General features: G+C 54.8%; 2 protein-coding genes across 2 annotated transcripts in view; both read right to left on the reverse strand.

Moving 5' to 3' along the window:
- C1QTNF6 (C1q and TNF related 6) overlaps nt 1-11,880 on the reverse strand; it is a 13,059-nt gene extending 1,179 nt beyond the window's left edge. The window contains exons 1-4 of the mRNA XM_007941746.1: nt 11,836-11,880; nt 8,987-9,116; nt 8,511-8,679; nt 2,456-2,556 (exon numbers count right to left, since the gene is read on the reverse strand). Coding sequence (XP_007939937.1) covers nt 2,456-2,556; nt 8,511-8,679; nt 8,987-9,116; nt 11,836-11,880 — 445 coding nt within the window. The remainder of the gene's footprint in view (nt 1-2,455; nt 2,557-8,510; nt 8,680-8,986; nt 9,117-11,835) is intronic.
- Nucleotides 11,881-17,306: 5,426 nt separating this feature from the next.
- Nucleotides 17,307-18,575, reverse strand: SSTR3 (somatostatin receptor 3). The gene has a single exon (XM_007941634.2). The coding sequence runs from the start codon at nt 18,573-18,575 to the stop codon at nt 17,307-17,309; it is 1,269 nt and encodes a 422-aa protein (XP_007939825.1).
- Between the last annotated feature and the right edge of the window lie 997 nt (nt 18,576-19,572).

Consider the following 19,572-nt stretch of genomic DNA (forward strand, 5'->3'; position numbering starts at 1 on the left):
CTCCAGTGGCGCAGGGCCTCAGGCACGTGACTGCTAACCAGAAGGCTGGTGGTTCAAAACCAGCCACTCCTCGGAAGGAAGATGGGGCAATCTACTTCTGTAGTGACACTGCCTTGGAAACCCAAGGAGGGGTCGCTGTGAGTTGGGTCCGACTCCACAGCAGTGCGGCTTTTATTTGCTTATTTGTTTGCCCAGTGTGGATATGGCCACCCACACCAAGTGCACTGCCCCTAATGCTCCATCAGGGAGCACTTCTGATGCCATTTAACAGGTAGAAGACTGAGCTCCACATAAGGAAGCCAGTTCCCCGAGGTCCCAACAGGACTGGTTCTCCCAGCACCTGGTCCATGGAGGATCCTGCCACACCTGCGTCTAAGAAGGAAGGACCCACTCTGAAGAGAGCCACAGACAAGAGCAGACGAGGGTCCCAGGAGACCGTTGCCGGGAAGGTGAAGAAGAGGCCCCAGCTGGTCACATGTCATAAGTAATGAGGCTGAGATGCTCTTTCCACCGTCCGCCTTCCTCTGGCTTGTTCTTCTGCCGTCGACTCTGCCATCTCCAGCAGGCATGAACCATTGGTGCAATGTCAGCCAGGTTAGTGGACCCTTGGGACAAACACCAAGGACCCGCACACTGGTTCTCCAGCGTGCACAAGGGGAGAGGGGTCACATGGTTGACCCCACACTGGACACATAAGTACCAAGTTCTCGACAGAGAGAGAAACTCAAAAACTCACTGCCGTCAAGTCAGATCCAACTCATAGCGACCCCTCCTTGGGTTTCCGAGGTGGTATCACTACGGAAGTAGATTACCCAACCTTCTTTCTAAGGAGTGGCTGGTGGGTTCGAACCGCCAGCCTTCTGCTTAGCAGTCAAAGGCCTTAGGCAGTATGCCACCAGAGCTCCTGACAGAGACATAGGGAATTTAATTTATTCTAGCAGATGGAGAAACGTATGGGGTTCCTGTGTGGTAATGATGCTGTAGTATCACTAAGAAGTCAGGAGCAGGATGTGAGGCTGTGGACTACCGGCCACTGCTGGTCTCTGCATGCAGATTTGTCCTCTGGATGGACAAACTAGAGGAGAAAGAAAAGTCCCCTTTGGAGGACAATGCTGGGGGGGTGCAGCTTGGCAAGGGCTGATGTCAGCCCTCCTCACCCCCAAAGCACCTTTATGGACAACCTGCCCAAACCAACCTCACACAGAGAGAATCAACACCGAGTTAACTCATTGGGAAGTGGCGTGTCAGTCACTGCAGACCTGCCAGTCAGCTGTCCAGTAGGAAATTAGAACTAAGGACCAGGACTCGGAGGGCTGGAAAATTCAAAGGATCAGAGAAGTCCAAGGATTTGTAAGGATCTGTCTTTGGTCTTGCAAAGAGGGGGGGCCAACATTCCAGGAGAGGGGCAGGAAGTAGCCTGGGCACCAGCCACTGGCGACGGGGGCCGGGGCTGGGTGGGCAGGAAGCCAGCAAGCAGCCTTTGAGGTGGTGGCACCTTTGGGGGTGGTGCCGAGTTATCGCACAGGCCTTTGAAACCAGACTGGGTTTGACACTTCTGCCGTTTCTTTGTTTATTTCCTTTTGTTCCCCTTTAACATTTAGTACAATGCAAAAATATTTTTCTGTGGTTAATATGTGTAGAGAAGGTAAAATTATTATTTTTGTAAATGCCAGCCTGTCTCAGCTGGATGCAGCTGAGTACTGGGGCGAGAACTGGGTTTCAAAGGGGCAGAAGCGTCCTCCTTGTTCCCCACCCTCACCTCCGCCGCCCCGGGTCTCAGGGGCAGCAGCAGGAGGTGGGGACAGGCAGTGTGTGGACCCACCACCCCCTTCCTGGAGGTGACCCTTCCCAAGCTGCTCTCTGCCTTTCCTGGGTGGTTTACCATCCTGTTTAATAAGGAGGCCGAATCTTCAGAGCCCAGTATCACCCCTGTCAGACACTAGACCCTTCATCTTTGCAGACCCAGCATCTACAAAAGTTTCTGAGAATAGTAAAATTCCCCTTTTTCCTAGCCATAGATGTAAAGTCATAGGAAACGTTTAACCCACCCACGGCTATCAAGTCAATTCTGACCCACAGTGACCCTGTAGGACCGAGCAGAACTGCCCCATAGGGTTTCCAAGGATGTAAGTCTTTATGGAAGCAGACTGGCTCATGTTTCTCCCACAGTGCAGCTGGTGGGTTTGAACGGCCAATCTTTTGGTAAGCAACCCAATGCTTTCAGTACTGTGTCATCAGAGTTCTGGGAAAAGTTTAGGCCTGCAATTCAAGAGCAGTTTAAAAAGCTGTGTGACCTGGGACTAGTGGTTTAACCTCTCTGGGCTTCCTGCTCCTTTGACACTGACAGGGGAACCACAGTAATCCCTCTTTCCCAGGTTATTCAGAAGGATTAAAATGCAGGAGGAAAGTGTCTGGCTTGTAAAAGTTTCAGTAAAAAGTGTGTTCTTTCCTCCACCTCCCCCAGACTTCACTTCTTCCAGCCCGGCCTCGAAGCGAAGCGCCAGAACCTCCCCTAGAGGACTGGCACCATCTGAGGACATCCCTGTTTCCTTTTGGCTACAGCCAGATGGGAGTCAAAAACTCAGAGACCCAGAACTGGGACCCAGGGAGCAGGAAGCAAGGCAGTCAGGACCAGCTGCTGTTCAAACAACAGCTGCACTAACCACAGCTATGACAGACGGGACCCAAGTGTGGGGAGCACGGCATCAGGGCTAACTCTCAGGGTCCCTCCTGCCTCCACTAGGGAGCTGGGACTTCTGAGGGGAGGGTGGGCAGGGTGGCCCTTCTCTATCCAGGCAGGCCCCAGGGATCTGAGTTGGAGGGAGGCCAGGCAGGGCGGGCACAAAGCAGGAGCCGCTCTGAGCTGAACCTGGAGGGGGTGGGGGGCTGGTCCCGGCCAGAGGAGAGAGCCGGTCATAGAGGGGAGGGAGGGGAGGCCTTCCAGGCTGTGCTGACCCGGGTCGCTTAGGCTGTGGGTCCTCCTGTCACTCACCCAGTGTCCTGTGGCTTGTACAGCAGCTCACGGGCCCAGTGTCCTGTGGCCTGTATGGCGGCTCAAGGGCCCAGGGCCTCCAGGCCGCCTCTTGCTCCCTGGCCCATGTCTTCGATAATAACTTGTTGCTGGCCCTGACCCCCAGGCCCAGCCAAGGAGGGAGGGAAGGAGGATGGGAGGGATGGCGGGAGGGTGGCGGGAGGGCGGAGGAAGCCCTGAGCTGGCTTCCCATGTCCCCTCCTCCCTCTCCCTCCCCTCCAGCGCTGGCTCTGCAGTGATACAGGGAGCCCAGGATTTCCTCTGCTTAACTCTTTGATGGCCCAATGGCTCTTGTTTGATTCAAAGGCCTAATAAAGTCTGAAGTGGGGGGGATCTGAGGTCTGAGGCCCCTTAGACGGGGAAGTTGAAGCCCACGGGGGGGGGGCAGTGGGCAGGAGTGTTCAGCAAGGGAGAAGCACCATAAGCTGGAACCTCCACTCCTCCTGGGGCCCTCCAGCCTGAGCTGAAGGGTCCTTTCTGAGTCATTGTTGCAGGGCAGGTGGTGGATAGGGCACAGACATGAGGTCTACAGCCCCAGGTTCAAATCCTGCACTTCCACCCACAGCAAGTGACTTGGGCAAGTCACTGCACCTCTCAGAGCCTCTGTGTCTGTAGCGCTCGGCCTCAGCTTCGTCCGTGCCAGGCACATGGAGGGCTTGGAAACGTTCACTGAGTGGTGGCAGGTTTGACCTCCTCCTATGTGCTATCATCTGAGTGTGGCATCCCCTGTGGGAGTTAAGTTTGTGGCTGGGCCTGGGTGAGTGGCTGGGCAGCTGGAAACAGTTAATCCCCATGGTAAGACTGGTAATTAACTCCATGGTGGAATGTATTGGAGCAGTTGAGTAGCTGCTTTAGAAATGTGGTTTGCTTCCCGTATGTAAGAAACAGCTTCGGGAATGGTCTCTAGTTATGGCACGCTTGAATCCTGCGTGTAGCTGTGTCGTTGTTCAGCAGCCTGCCATGCTCTGCTGACCTTGAGACTTACAACGGCCTTGAATTAATGGCCTGCTGTGTGGTTTGGTAACATCGGGACTGTGTCACTTATTTGTTGACCTTGGGCTTGTCAGCCTCAGCAGCCAGTAGCTGCCTGAGTGAAGAGATGCCTCCAGCTTCAGTGGGCCGGGAGCAGGAGGCAGAGCTGAAGCCGAAGGTGAAGGGGCTTTCACGCAGCCCCTAGAGCCTGGCACTTTGAACTCAGACTTAAAGCCTCTAAACTGTAAGAGAATAAACTCCTGTTTGTTAAAAGCCATCCCACTTGTGGTATTTTCTGTCAGAGTGGCACTAGGTAACTGAAACATCCCCCAAACCCAAAGAAGCCAAACCAGTTGCCATGGAGTCAAGTCCAACTCACAGCAACCCCACGTGTGTCAGAGCAGAACGGCAGTGACCTTTCAGAAGCAGACTGCCAGGCCTCTCTTCGGAGGTGTCTCTGGGATGGGTTCAAACCGCCAGCCTTTGGGTCAGTGACAAAGAGCTTAACTGTTTGAGTCACCAGGGACCCCCACCTCCAATACACTCCAGAGTCTTCCTCGTCTACTTGGGATTCTGCCATTATTGTTCATTTCCTGGTCTTCTCAGGACCAACCCCAAGTTCATAGGGGCACAGCCTTGGGCCCCTGGGTCTGGGCAGCGTTCTGTCTCAGTTTCCTTCTGGATAGGCTGGGAAGTCCCAGCCTTGGTTCTCTGCCATGTGACCTGGCTTCTCAGGGTCAGAGACCCCTGAACAAGACGTCTCCAGTGTCCCCGGCCCTTGCCCGTTCCTCTATTCTGTTTGCTGAGTACTTACTGCCTGGGCGAGGCCACAGCTCTCTTGTGGCTTTTGGTAGGAATCTGAAGGGTATTTTCAGCTATTTTGAGTTCTCCTCCCCCAGCCTTGGGAAAGGGACTGGTCAGGAGTCTGAGGCCACACAGCCAGTGAGGAGGAGCCCACAGCCGGCCCCAAGCAGAGATGCTCCCTGTCCCACCAGGGTTCCCACGATGGCCTGCTAGGTGTGGGTGAGGGGCCAAGGCAGTTCAAGGCTCTGTCCCTGGGAAGAGGGAGGTGGTGACATCCTTGGCCTTGGAGGCAAGGGAATACAGAGACCTGAGGGGGGGGGCGGTGTCTGAGTCAGGGGCTTTGGGTTAACCCCAGTCCTCACTCACATCTGGGTGCACTGTGGAGGATGGAACAGCCCCTAGGCTCTGTGTCCTTGGCCTGGCCTTGTCTCTGGGCCTCAGTTGTCCTTGTTGTTTTGGGGACAATCCGAGAGCAGAACATCAGGCTTGGCAGGGCTCTAGGAGATGACCTAATCCCATTCCTTCACTTCCCCACCTGGAAGACTAGAGCCCCGAGAGTTCAAGTTTTCTGTTCAAGGTCACAGAGCAGACTAGACCGGGCTCTCCCAACGACTTCCAGCCGTGTGCTTTTGCTACCCCTAAGCACACTTGGTTAGGAGTTCAGGGGAATCAAAGAAAAACAGGCCGAAAGACTCTGGCCACTGGGAACTTGGCAGGCCCACGCTGGCCCTGCCCTCTGTGTGGCCCTGCCCCAGGCAGCATTCCCAGGGCACAGAGCCAGGGCTGCAGAGGGAGGGAGCACGGAGAGCCATCCTCCACACTGACACCACCGAGGGAAAGGGCTGAGTCAGCAGCACTGGGGGGGCACCTCCAAGAGGGGGCTCTCGGCTGCCTGGGAATGAGAAAGTCTGAATGTCAAAGGAAGATTCCACAGAGAAAGGGAGAGAGGGAGAGAGAGAGGTGGATGGGGGTGGGGAGAAGCAGGCTGGGGACAGAGGGGACACAGGAGTGTTTTGCAGAGCGCCAACTGTATACCCAGCACTGTATACAAATGGCCACTCTCAACAAGCCCTCTTGAGGGCAGGCTGCTCTCCCATTTTACAGACGAGGAGGCTGAGGGCTGGAGAGACATGTGACTTGCCCAGGTCCTAGGACCCAGTCCTTTGGCTCCCAGCCACACTGATGCCCCAGAGAAGGGTCCCTTGTTCCCTGTGGTCCAGGGCAGCGGGCTGGGGCAGGGCAGACCAAAGAGCAGGTCTCAGAAATATCACATCAGTCGTTTTCCTCTCTCTCTCTTCCACCATGCCTGAAACTGCTCCATTTGTGAGTCACTCCTTGGTTTCCCGGCCATCCCTAGGACCTCCCCAGCTGGCTAGGTGGTGTGGAAACAGACCTCAGGCCTGGGGCAGGATAACCTGGGTATGTCTCGGCTCTGCCTTCTCCTAGCTGTGTGACTTTGGGCACGTATCCCTACCTCTCTGAGCCTCAGTGGTCCTGGGCCAGATGAATACGAAGAGGCCAAGACCATCTGAGCCACAGGGTGGTTCACTCAATGGGGGTGCTCCGTCAGCACTTTCTCTGGTTGAACTCTGGATGGATGAGGGCATGTGCCCATTCTCCTGACACATACCCCCACCTGGGAGCCCTGGGGACAATGACAACAGCATGGCCCAGAGCCCAGGACACGTGCATTCATCAGCTGTAATAACTCCATTGGCAAAGAAGTAACCCAAATGCAGATGGGCTGAGCTCTTGTCACCAAGCTAGGAACTCAGGGTATGAACCAAGTGTTCCCAGCCAGCCCGTCCTTCCCTCTGCTTACAGACAGCTTTTTCTCTGTACTTGTCTCATTTGAGAGCTTTGCACGTGTCAACTCATCTCATCCTCCTCCCAGCCTTCTGAGGTTGGCACTGTTATCATCCCCATTTCACAGAAAAGAAAGGTGAGGCACAGACTCACTGACACTCAGAACCAAGCTCTTAGCCAAGACCCTCCATTGTGTGGCCCAAGTGACAGCAAGGGTTGGGGGTAGGTGTAAAAATAGGGACATTTAGGCAAAGCTTATAAAGAACCAGGAGCCTTTCTCTGTGCTTCATACATTTAAAAACTAAAATGTGCACCTGTCAAAAAAATGTGATAGAACAGAAAACAATGATTTCCTGGAATCAGCTACCAAAGGCGTGAATCCCAAGTATGTTATTGTTGTTGTTATGTGCCGTCGAGTCGGCCCCAACTCATAGCGACCCCTTCTTGGGTTTCCAAGGCGGTATCACTACGGAAGTAGATTGCCCAACCTTCCTTCCGAGGAGTGGCTGGTGGGTATGATCCTCTAGCCTTCTGGTTAGCAGTCAAATGCCTTAGGCACTACACCACCAGAGCTCCCGTGCCAGCCTCACAATCCTTGCTACACCTGAGCCCACTGTTGCAGCCACTGTGTCAATCCATCTCCTTGAGGGCCTGACCCTCCGCTTTACTAAGTACATTATCCTTCTCCAGTTAATGGTCCCTTCTGACAACATGACCAAAGTATTTAAGACAAAACCTGGCCATTCTCACTTTCAAGGAGCATTCCGGCTGCACTTCTTCCAGGACAGATTTGTTCTTTCTTCTGGCGGTCCATGGTACTTTCAGCATTCTTCACCAACACCGTAACTCAAACGCATCAACTCTTCTTCAGTCTTCTTTATTCATTGTCCAGCTTTCACACGCATATAAGGTGATTGCAAACACCATGGCTTGCTTGGGTTAGTCTTCAAAGACACAACTTTGCTCTTCATCACTTTAAAGAGGTCTTTTGCAGCAGATTTGCCCAGTGCAATGCATCTTCTGATATCTTGACTACTGCTTCCATTGGTGAATCCCAAATACAGCTTTCATCGACTAATGAAGAAAGTAAACAAAAGAAAATGTGAGCGCCCCTGCTACAAAGAACCAGGAGCCCAGCAGCCTGTTCCTCTCCCAACCTGCCCCACCCACTTCTAAGGAAGGTAAGGGAATTGGAGAGGGGAAGGAGGAAGATGAAGGGCCCTCCTGAGATGCCCAAGGCCTGGCTGGGGTGCCGCCTCCAAAACCCAGTGGCCCAATGGGATTCTCCCTCTCCTAAGCAGCTTCCGGGCTTCCTGCTACTGGGGGAGCCCAGATCTGGTTCTTCTCGGCCCTTCCACTGACCAGCTGGGTGGCCCTGGGTACACTTCACTCTCTGGACTCCTTTTCTCCATCCCCGGCTTTCAGCCCAGTGTTAGTCGGAGTCAGGGGAGTTTAATCCCATTTAACAGAAGTGGAAACTGAGTGCCCAACAGGCCCAGAGAATTAGCCAGCACCATTCTGGGCTCTCTGCACCCGGACAAACAAACATACTCACTCTCGGGGAGTCAGTCTTGACTCATAGTGACCCCTCCTTGGGTTTCTGGGGCAGTATCACTACGGAAGTAGATTGCCCAACCTTCCTTCCGAGGAGTGGCTGATGGGTTTGAACCCCCAGCCTGCTGGTTAGTAAAGTGCCTTACGCACTAGGCCACCAGAGCACCCCCCTTACAAGGCACCTGCCAGCTGTTGAGGAGGAGGAAACTGATGTTCAGGGAGCCTGAGGGGCAGTAATGGGTTCCCACCCCACGGTCAGCTAATGGCAGAGCCAGGGCAATGGGGTCCCTAACCTCTCCCCCTTTGGAAAGGAGGTAGTAGGTAAGCCCTCTCCCATGCCCACGGAGCCTCTTCCATGCCCACCTCCAATTTTCGGCAGCACAGCTGGGGGGTGGCGGGGAGGGCAGGGGCCTGGGTGAAGGCTGCGGTGAGATTCTGCTCATGTCTCCCGGCCTCCATCAGGAAAGCCCGGGAAGGCGGGAAGGGGCCGCTGGGCCGGGGAGGGGCCTCTGCTGGTCCAGAACGGAGGAGAAAACCAAAAAACCAGACCCACTGCCGTGGAGTGGATTCGGGCTCAGATCGACTCTGTAACATACAGCAGAGAGTACCCCCACAGGACTCCCAAGGCTGTTAAGTCTTTATGCAGACTGCCATGTCCTTCTCCAAAGAGCAAACGGTGGACCTTCCGGTTTGTGTCCAAGCGCTTTAATCACTCTGCTACCAAGGATACGGAGAGGAGCAGAGTAAAATCAAACAAGAACTCGTTTGTCAGAGCAGAGCCGAGCGCAGCCAAACGCGGCCTAGCAGAGCCAAGCTGACCGCGTCTATCGTATCCAACCGAACGTGACCGAGTCTGGCCGAATAGAGCCGAGTCGCGCCGAGCGGAGAGGCCTGGGCGGGCGGGCCGCCACGCGAAGATGGGCGAGGCTTGAGAGTCCCACGGCGCCCTCTGCCGGACAGAGAGAGCACAGCGCTGGCCTCAGCCCGAGGCGCTTGCTGCCTCCCAGTCCTCCAGCATCTCCGTGAGACAGGAGTGTGAAGCCTGTTTTGCTTGAGTCTCTGAGAGTTTCCGAGGCGGGCCCAAAGTTACTCAGAGCTAAGAAGTGATGCAGCTGGGGTTGGAACCTAATTGTGTGACCTAGAGCTCACCTGCTACTGCCACTCCTGTAATTGCTTGCTTTGATCTCCCTAAAGGAGTTGTCAATTATTATGGCCAGGAGGGAAGGAGAAAACCCTCTCCCCTCTGGCTAGAGTTCCAGACGGTTGCTTCGCTGGCAGATGGAAAAACTGGGCTGGCTGTGGGGCCCCGCCGGCCTGGGTCTGATGACCGAGTGCAGCAGGGCCAGCCGTTCCATGAACAAATATTGACATATTTTCTGGTCATTAAAGCGGATGGCAGGGCTGAGTAGGCATATCCTTGCCCTTCCCTTGGGGGGGGGGTGTCCACTAGACTCTGGCTCTGTTATACCCTGTCACCCTAGGCCTCAGTTTCTCCACCTGTCACAAGATGGGCTCCTGGCAGCCTATGGGGTTTGTTCCAGGGTGTGTGAGCCAAGACCTGAGAGTCTGGGATTCTGGAGGACACCAGGAGTGGCCCTGGCACTTCTCTGAGCCTGGGAGAAGGTGACGCCTTGCCCTCCACACACACGTGTGTAGGCGTGTACACCTGTCATTCCTCCCCTGTGCACACCACCCTGAACTGCCAGACCTATGGGGCCTGGGCTGCCCCTGAGGCCTGTCCTGTCTAATGGAGCAGCCACCAGGGAGCTGGCACCAGTGGCTCTGCCCCCAGCATCACTCCCTTCCACTCAGGTCCCTCAAACACACTTTACATTTGCAGAAGTTTTAAAAGCTATGGACACTGGACCAGGGCCTGGGGAACTGGAGATCTCGTCCTATTCCTGGTATGATCCTGGGCAAGTCACATGACCGTCCCGGGCTCAGTGTCCTTAACTGTAAAGTGGTTATCAGAGCTGTTCTCTGGGCCTTGGAGAGCTTTCCACACCCCCTTTCCCTGTGGACGACCTCTTTGGAGAGACTTCTATGTGGACGACCTCTTTGGAGAGACTTCTATCCCCCCAGGGGCTGATTCTTGCTTCTCTTGAAAGCTCTTGTGTTTATTTAACACTTACCCAGCACCTACGATGCCCCACGCATGTCCTAAGATGTTTGCAAAACTAACAAGTTTAAACCTTTAACAGTAAGGACCTTTGCTATCATCCTCATCTTAAAGAGGAGGAAACTAAGGAACAGAGAGGTTAATTAAGTGAGCCAACAGCAAACAGCCAGTGAGTGGAGGAGGTGGTATTCAAGCCCAAGCAGTCCAGAGTCCATGTGCTTAGGAACTACCATATTACCTCTTGTCTTTGCTGCAACTTCCTTGGTTATACTTCTCCGTCCTCTGCTTTTTGCAACTGACCAAAACAAAACAAAAACCTATTGCCATCAAGTTAATTTCAACTCATAGCAACCATACAGGACAGAGTAGAACTGGCCCTGGGGTTTCCTAGACTGTAATCTTTACGGGGAGGAGCTCTGGTGATGTAGTAGTTAAAGCATTTGGCTGCTAACCAAAAGATCGGTGGTTCAAACCCACTAGCTGCTCCACGGAAGAAAGATGAAGCAATCTGCTTCCATAAAGATTTACAGCCTTGGAAACCCAATGGGGTCACTATGAGTTGTTGGCAGTGAGTTTGTTTGTTTTAATCTTTATGAGAAGCCAACTGGCTCGTCTTTCCCCTGTGGAGCTGGTGGATTCAAACCACTGACCTTTTGGTTAGCAGCTGCCAACTTTTAGCAACCAAGCGCTTAACCACTGTGCGACCAGTGCTCCTTGAGAGTAGAGCCACCCCATAGGGTTTCCAAGGCTGTAATCTTTATGGGAGCAGACTGCCGCATCTTTCTCCCAAGGAGCCGTTGGTGGGTTCAAACTGCTCACTTTTCAGTTATCAGCCAAGCGCTTAACCACAGCACCACCGTGGCTCCTTTTGCAGGTGGCAGCCGCCCATGAAACGCGAGAATGAACAATAGGCCTAGTTCATCCCACAGGCCCCCTGGAGACCCTGCAGTTGTTGTTGTTATGTGCCCTAGAGTCAAACCCGACTCATAGCGACCCCTCCTTGGGTTTCCGAGGCAGTATCACTATGGAAGTAGGATTGCCCAACCTTCCTTCCGAGGAGTGGCTGGTGGGTTTGAACCGCCAGCCATCTGGTTAGCAGGCAAGTGTCTTAGCCACTATGCTACCAGAGGCAGGCTTTTTGCTCGCTTTTGCAGGAAGGGACCCAGCCTGTAGAAAGCGCTGTAGGCCCAGCCTCTGCCCGTCTCTGGCCTCACGTGAACCCTTCTCCACTTCATTGACTGCCTTCCTCCAGCCTCCAGGCCTTTGCACACACAGTCCCTCCGCCTGGCACGCTCACGCCCAACCTTCTGCTCTCAGGGTGGCACACCCACCCACCTGTGAACAAATGGCTGTCAGACTGGCTCTGAATTGCGATGATTCCAGGTGGGTCGGAGTGGCACTGTGCTCCACGGGGATTCCAGTGGCTGGTTTTTCAGAAATAGATTGCCAGGCCTTTCTACCAAGGCACCTCTGGGAGGACTCAAACGTCTCCAACGTTTCGGTTAGTACAAGTGTGTTAACCATTTGCACCACCCAGGGCCACCCCTACAGACACCACCATGATTCTCTCCCAGAACACGCCATTGTCCTCCATGCCCCCAGCTCAGTGGGTGAGGACACGTTCATTCGTCGTGCTTGTGAGCACAGAGCGCTCAGGTCCAACGTCTGTTTGCCTCCATACAACCCCAGCCCAGCGCCAGGGCCAGGCACACAGCGATATGAACAAAGAAAATGTGTTAACTAAATTAACTGCCCAGAGAAGTGAAGGAAATGGATCAGGGCCACACAGCAGGATCTGACACAGTGGGTCTAGGGCTCAGGCCTTTTGAGTTTGGGCCCCATGGCTTTTTTTTTTTTTTTTTTTTAATTGTGATTTGGGTGAAACTTTACAGACCAAATTCATTTCCATACAGCAGTTCATACACATTTTGTTCCATGACATTGACCACAATTCCCCACAAAGTAACAGCTCTCTTCCCACTTCCTCCCTGTGGTTACCTCTTCCCGGTGTCCTTCTTTCCTATGCATTTCTACCCCCTGCGCTGTCTCCCTGTGCAAACACTGGCCTTCTGTTCTCCCATGGTTGATTATTCTAAGGAGTGTATCTACCTGGTGTAAATGTTCACCCCATATGCCCATCTGTTGTATGGCTGGAAGCCACGGGAGTGAGTTCAATTCCAGGCCTGAACAAGTAACTAGGGGCCATAGTCTCAGGGGTCTCACCAGGCTCGATCAGACCAGTAAATCTGGTCCTTTTTATGATTTTGAGTTTTGTTCCACATTGTTCTCCCACTCAACACATGATCTCCTGCATTGTGGGCCCTGTGACTTTTAGGGGAGACATTTCCCCCACAATCCTCGGGAAAACTCACGGAGATTCTGCCAGCAACAGGAAGCAGTCTGAGGCCCGCACAGGACCATGGCCCAACACAACTGCAGGGGGCACCCTCACATCACAGCCTGAGGCTCATGCCTCCTTCAGCAAGTTTTCTTCTGTGTCTGGAGTCCCGTGGAGCCCGGGCTGTCACCTCCACATGGGACAGTGGCCTCCCTTCCAGCTGAGGAGGGGGCCAAAGCCCTAGAGGCCTCCCCAAGCCCTGCGACTCCTAGCTCCTCTCCATTGATGCTGATGCATGAAGTTCTGGTCCAGAGCTGAGTGGCCATGGGCTGTTGCCTGGCAACTGCCTCTGAGAGGTAAGTTCAAGGTAAGGGCTTGGGTCTGAGCAGCAGAGATGGCTAGAGAAGAGGAAGCAGGGGTCATCACTTCCCCCCCTCCCTGCTCAGGCTCACCCTGCAGGCCCTGGGGCCACATAATCCAGATTTCAGCCTTGAACACCATACAAGCTCCTCTGTCCGTCTTGTCTCACTAACACTTCCCCACATACTTATGCACTTATTTTTTCAGGGCAACACATTGCATAGTCCCAAAGAGGGCTAGAAAGGCGTGGCAGTGTGGCTGGGCAGTTGTGGTAGTTAAGTTGTGTGTCAGCTCATCTGGACCTGGTTTTGACTGGCTGGGCAGCTGGTTGTAGTTATTTCCCATGATGTGATTGGTAATCAACCCCATGGTAGAATCTACCGGAGGAGCTGAGTACTTGCTTTAGGGATGTGGTTTACTCTCAGTGTATAAGGAGACATTTTGAGAAAGGTCTCTGCAGCTTTTTGCCACGCTTGGGCCCTACCTGTAGCCGAGTCTTCATTCAGCAGCCTGCCATGTTTCCTGCCGATCTTGAGACTGTCTCTGGACTAGAACTAGTGGCCTGCCATGTTGTTTGGTAATATTGGGATTGTGCCATTTTATTTGTTGACCTTGAGCTTGTCAGCCTCAGCAGCCAGCTGCTGCCTGAGTGAAGAGACGCCTCCAGCTCCAGTGGGCCGGGAGTACGAGACAGAGCTGAAGCCCAAGGCGGACAGGCTTTCACCCAGCCCCTAGAGCTGGCACTTTGGAAATCAGCCTCCTAGCCTCCTAAACTGTAAGAGAATAAACTTGTGTTTGTTGAAACCACCCATTTGAGGTATTTCTGTCAGAGTGGCGCGGTAACCAAAACACTAGTTAAGGGCGCAGAAACCGACACCAGACGCCTGGGTTCAAATCCTCACTGTGCCCCTTAGGTGTAACCCTGAGCAAGTTACTCAACCTCTCTATGCCTCAGGGTCCTGTCTTTAAAATGAAAATAACGAGACTAATTAAATAAGCTGGTCGCGTTAAACACCTTCATTCAAAGGGATCACAATAGGAGATCCCGGACAGAGTGGGAGAAATGTGTGGAACAAAACTCAGAATCATCTAAAAGACAGACCTTACTGGTCTGATAGAGACTGGTGGGACCCAGGGGCTGGGGTCCTTAGTCCACCTTCAAGCCCAGAAATGAACTCACCCAGGGCTCAACTCTCAGCCAAAAACAGACAGACTGTAAGGTGAACTATAACCCCTGGGAGGAACACACTCCTTAGAACAATCAACCGCAGGAGACTGAAAGGGCAGCATTTCCGGAATAGAGCTCAGAAGGCAGGAAGGGAGAGGAAAGAGAGCTAAAGGGAAGTGGTAAACACAGGGAAGAGTGGGAAGAGTGCTGTTACATTGGGGGATTACAGTCAACGTCAAGAAACAAAATGTGTATGAATTATTGAATGGGCAACAAATTTGCTCTGCTACCTTTCACTTACATCACAATAAAAAGCTTCATCCAGGGCCTGACACAAAGAGTGCCAGGTCCCCGCAGCTGGTGCCCGGAGTTATGACAGGCAACTGCCCCCCTCCCTTCGTTCATTTATTCAGAATCCACAGAGGCGCTGGCAGCCCCTGGAACACAGAAGGCATTGTCCCTGTTCTGGGAGGGACAGGGCTAGAGGGACACTCACAACATGTGACAGTACACATAGGCAGTGACACCAGTGTGGTGGGGAAGCCTGGAGGCTGCGGGGGCCAGAGGCGGAGCTCTGGCGGCCACTCAGTGCAACACCGGGCCTCCGGCAATCTCTCTCTCTTACCCCATGCACCCCTACTGCCTGCACAGCAGGCCCCTCAACGTTAACATCCCCAACACACATTCACTCCTGGACCCTGCTGAGATGTCCTGAGTGCCTACTAAGTGCCCTGCACCGCACTCACAAACCTTCACACACACACACATGATCACAGCCAGCAAAAGCAGCCACACACAGTGAACAGCGCATCCAGACTGCTGTGGCCACTGCCTGGCCCACCTCTCCTTGCCGTTGGTAGTCTGCCCCTTACACACCCTGGTACCCCACTGGTCAGGCCAGACTCTTCACCACAGTGTCTACTTTACACCTGGCTGGAAAGATAGGCTGCACTGTGGCCAATCATAGCACCTTATGCCTTTGGTAATTGGCCCAAGAGGTAATCACATGACCCAGTCAGGGCCAATCAGCTCCTTCCATGAGATTTGCTATGTGGACACAGAGAGAAAGAGAGAGAGAGAGGGAGAGAGATCTACTGCTTTGGGATTGAGATCTGTAAGGATGTGGGCTAAGAGCTGCCAGGGGGTCTTCCCTGGGAAGACCCAGACTCTGAGACCACACACAAAGAGGCCAGTGCACACACCAGCATGTCCACACTCAGCCAAATAACCAGCCTCCTGCAGACCAAAGGCCTATCCATAGTGCACTGGTATGTGCTGCCATCTTTATTGACGAGAGCTAGAGGCAGAAGCAGCAAAGGGTTTCCCCAATCACCTTCCCCAGCCACACTTACAGAACAGTGCCCACCTGCCCCCCACCTTGGCGGCCAGAGGCAGAGAGGCTCACTAGATGAAGGAGAGGGAGTTGTAGGGGGGCATCTCCACTTTATAATTTGGTCCACCCCATCCCTGACCCATTGAGGTGAACTTGGCAGTATACCCAGCATTGTCCTCCCCAGATCTCAACAGGCAGGCAACCTGGGAACATCCATCTCCATTTTATGATGGGGAAACTGAGGCCAGGAGCAGTCAAGGCTGGCCAAGGATCATGGGGTGGGCTGAATATCCATGAGGTCTCCCTGCATCTGGTTCACATGCTTTCCCTGAGGACCCCCTACCCTCTGCGGGGGTGGGGAAAACAGTCTAGCCAGAGGGGCCACCCTCCCCAGCACCAGCCTCCCTGTAGATCTAAGGGGTCATTTCTGGGGAGGGAGTCAGGCTAGACAGCAGCCTCTCCCTTGTCTTCCCTGGACCCCCAGGAACACAGAGGATGGAAGACCCATTGCCCCATCCATCACTTTTCCCAACCTCGGGGCCTGCTTCTTAGCTCTGGCCCCAGGGCCTCCACCAAGGCCAATCCCTTCTCACCCCCACTGAGGGACCCCTCAACGGGACTTCCCTGTATGTTTCAGAGTGGCTGCTGAATTCCCACTCTTGATGGCATCCCTTCCTTGGGACTGGTCGGGCCAGGCATCAGGGGCCCCATTTCACAGATGCTGTAACTGGGCTCAGCCCAGGGGATCAAGGTTGGCTCCAAGGTCAAGGGGCAGATCTCTCTTCCTAGTCCTCCTTCCTCTCCCTCCTCCTCCTCCTCACAGTGCTGTTTTAGACATGTCTGCCTCTCCAGGTATACCAGCCAGCCTGCGTGTGTGTGCGTGCATGTGTGTGTGTGTGTGTGTGTTTTGACTTCCTGTCTTGGTCTCTGGGAGGATGGACAATAGATCACAGTGGGGTAGGGGATAGGTTGGGGGTGGGGTGGAAACAGGGCTGATATCTCCTAAGAGGAAGTACCTGGAACCCTCAAAGACCTGGGGATATGCCAGCCCCAACTTCAGGACTTGAAGTGAGTTGCTTTGGGTTGAGCCAGGCTTTCTGTGGTATAAACATATACAATTCAGAGGCCTCCTTTATAAGAGAAGGAGTACACTATGACAAGTGCAAACTGAAGTGCAGGGCCTCAGAAGAGCCTATGCAGTAAGGAGCCCTGAAGCTCCACTCAACTTCTTGGAAAACTCCTGTTTGGTCACGATGTCCAGGATCACTGAGTCTACACTAACCGTCTGGATCAAAAGGGCCTGGAGGGTTGTCCAGCGGGTGAGGCTCTGAGATCCAGAGAGGCAAAAGCTGGCACAAGGCCATACCACCCACAGGACAGAAGTGATCTGCCCCACCTGCTCCTGCCCACCAGGTGAGACTTCCTTCTACGTGGGGCTCCAGTCCAGACCCTGACTCCAAATCCAGGCCCTGCTCCATCCCTCTGTGGGCCGTTCCCCGGGGATGCTCCAAGTCCGGGAGAGCTGGGGAGGGTCAGAGTGTCCCGTCCCCATCATCTGGGCCCCACTCAGGAAGGTAGCCCAGCAGTGAAGTCCTTCCAGACCTCTCACTGGTCAGATCTCATCAGGGCCAGTTACCCTGTCCCTGGGTCACAAAGGAGAAAGCGAGGCCCAGAGAGAGGCTGCGACCTACCCAAGATCACACAGCAAATCTCGGCAGCACTGGGATCAGAACCCAGGCCTTGGAACATTTCCCGGTGAGCCTCGGGTGGCGTGCGTGGGCATGCGCACAGTTTTGCCCCTCCCTGGGCCTCCCGGGGCCCCTACAGATAGCTGATGCGCAGCCCGCTGGATTTCTCCCCAAGAGAGGGTTCTTGGGGCAGAAGCTGCTGTTCCTTACCGCCGGCGCCGCTGGGTGGCGGGTCCTGCGCGCTCGTGCCAGGCTGGGTGATCTGGCTGACAGGGCCATTCACCTCCTTCCCCTCCCCCTGCTTCTCTGCCCCCTCCCCCCCGCCCTCGTCTCCGTCCTCCTCCCCGTCCCCCTCCTCCGTCTTCTCCGGGGGTCCTGCCTCGGGCTCCTGGCTGCGCACGCGGCGGGAGGGCCGCAGCAGGACCCTGCGGAAGCCCTGCTTGAAGCGGTAGGAGAGGAAGCCGTACAGGATGGGGTTAGCACAGCTGTTGGCGTAGGGCAGCGCCACCACGAGGAAGTAGAGACCGAAGAACGCGGGCTCCTCCGGCAGCGGGCACACCACGTTGACGATGTTGAGCACGTAGAAGGGCATCCAGCAGAGGACAAAAAGCACCACCACGGCCACGACCATGCGCGTGACCCTGCGCTCGGAGCGCCGCCGCTCACACGAAGGCGCCCACACCCGCCGGCCGGCCGAGCGCACCTTCACCAGGATGAGCAGGTAGCAGAGGCAGATGACGAGCAGCGGTCCGAAGAAGCCCAGGGCGGCCGTGTAGATGATGAAGCCGGCCCGCCAGGCTGCCGCCGGCTCGGGCCACTGCATGTGGCAGGTGCTCATGCCACGGGGCACGCCCGAGAAGACCACCACGGGCAGCACCACCACGGCGGAGGCCACCCAGACGGCCGCGCTGACCGTGCGGGCCACGGGGGCCGTGCGCCAGCGGGCCGAGCGGGTGGGGTGCACCACCGCCAGGTAGCGGTCCACACTCATGACGGTGAGACAGAAGATGCTGGTGAACTGATTGATGCCGTCCACGGCCATGACCAGGCGGCACATAAGGGAGCCGAAGGGCCAGTAGGACAGGGCGTTCTGGGCAGCCAGGAAGGGCAGCCCTAGCATGAAGAGCTCATCAGCCAGTGCCAGGTTGAGGATGTAGACATTGGTGACCGATGGGCTGGCCGTGTGCCGCAGGACCACATAGATGACCAGCGAGTTACCCAGGAGCCCCACCACACACACCACCAGGTAGACCAAGGGGATCAGAATGCCACTGACGGCCAGCCCTGCTGGGCTTGGGCCCCCAGACCTGTTCCCTGTGACGGCATTCAGGGGCCAGGCTGAGGAGGTGTTCCCGGGTTCCGAGGTGGTGGGCCCCGGTGGAGAGTAGCCAAAGGTGTCCATGGCCAGGGGAGGGCAGTCAGCAGTCAGCTACTGGCCTGGAAGAGGGAAGGACACAGCCGGTCATCACAGAGGATGGATTCTCTCTGCTGCCCCTTCCCCCATGACACTGAACTTGGAGACCTGCTGTGCACCAGGTCACAGCTTGACAGGCACCATCTTGTCCACTGTGCCCAGCCCTGCAGGGTAGTTGGGAGTGGTCATTTCTCAGACAAGGAAACAGCGTCAGAGAGATGGAGTGACCTGCCCACTATCACACAGGCAGGGGGTGGAGTGGAGCGTGAGCTTGCTCCAAAGGCCAGGGGACAGTGCTGGCTTGGCCCCCCACTGTGTCCCTTTGGCTGTGTGCATGGTAAGTCCTCCATACACATGAAGTAAAGGAATGGGTGAATCCTTCCATTTGTCTATGACAACACATCTTTCCTCTATACCAGTGGTTTTTGAACCTTTTTGACCCAATGCACAGTAAGAAATGCATTTTGTGTTGCAACCCAATGAAGGCGTATTGTTTCATAAAACAACACTGAGCCTTTTGACATATGAGGACCCAGCCAGCAGAGCCAGTGAATGGATTGCACTGCCCACCAATGGGTCTCACTCTCAAAGTTGAAAACCACTACTTCACATCACAGTCTTTAACCTTGAACTTGGGTCCCTAGATGAACTTCAGAGAGCCATGAACCTCCAATGTTATAGGTGCAGGTGAATGTATCTGTGTCTTTTCCAGACAGAGTTCAGAGCTCTCATCAGATTCTGATGGGGTTTAGAACCACGGGCTCAGGGCTGTCCATTCCCCCAGAAGTCAGAGCCCTTGGGAACCCCCTTGCCCCAGCCCATGGCACGGTGCCCCCTTCCACCAGGCACAAAGGCCCTGCCTGGGGATGGTTAGCTGGGAACTGCGGTGGGGTGGGGTGTGGAAGGTACGGGTAGCTGAGGCCACTCTTCCCCAGAGGCCAACTTGTGATGGGCACATTGACAATACACTTGACAAGTGCTACCA

This window comes from Orycteropus afer, unplaced genomic scaffold (assembly GCF_000298275.1).
Source record: "Orycteropus afer afer isolate SDZICR_OR568_19922 unplaced genomic scaffold, OryAfe1.0 scaffold00083, whole genome shotgun sequence".
In the NCBI taxonomy this organism is placed as follows: Eukaryota; Metazoa; Chordata; class Mammalia; order Tubulidentata; family Orycteropodidae; genus Orycteropus; species Orycteropus afer.

Coding starts and splice junctions, on each gene's coding strand:
- SSTR3 (XM_007941634.2), bottom strand. CDS start 18,575: ATGGACACCTTTGGCTACTCTCCACCGGGGCCCACCACCTCGGAACCC.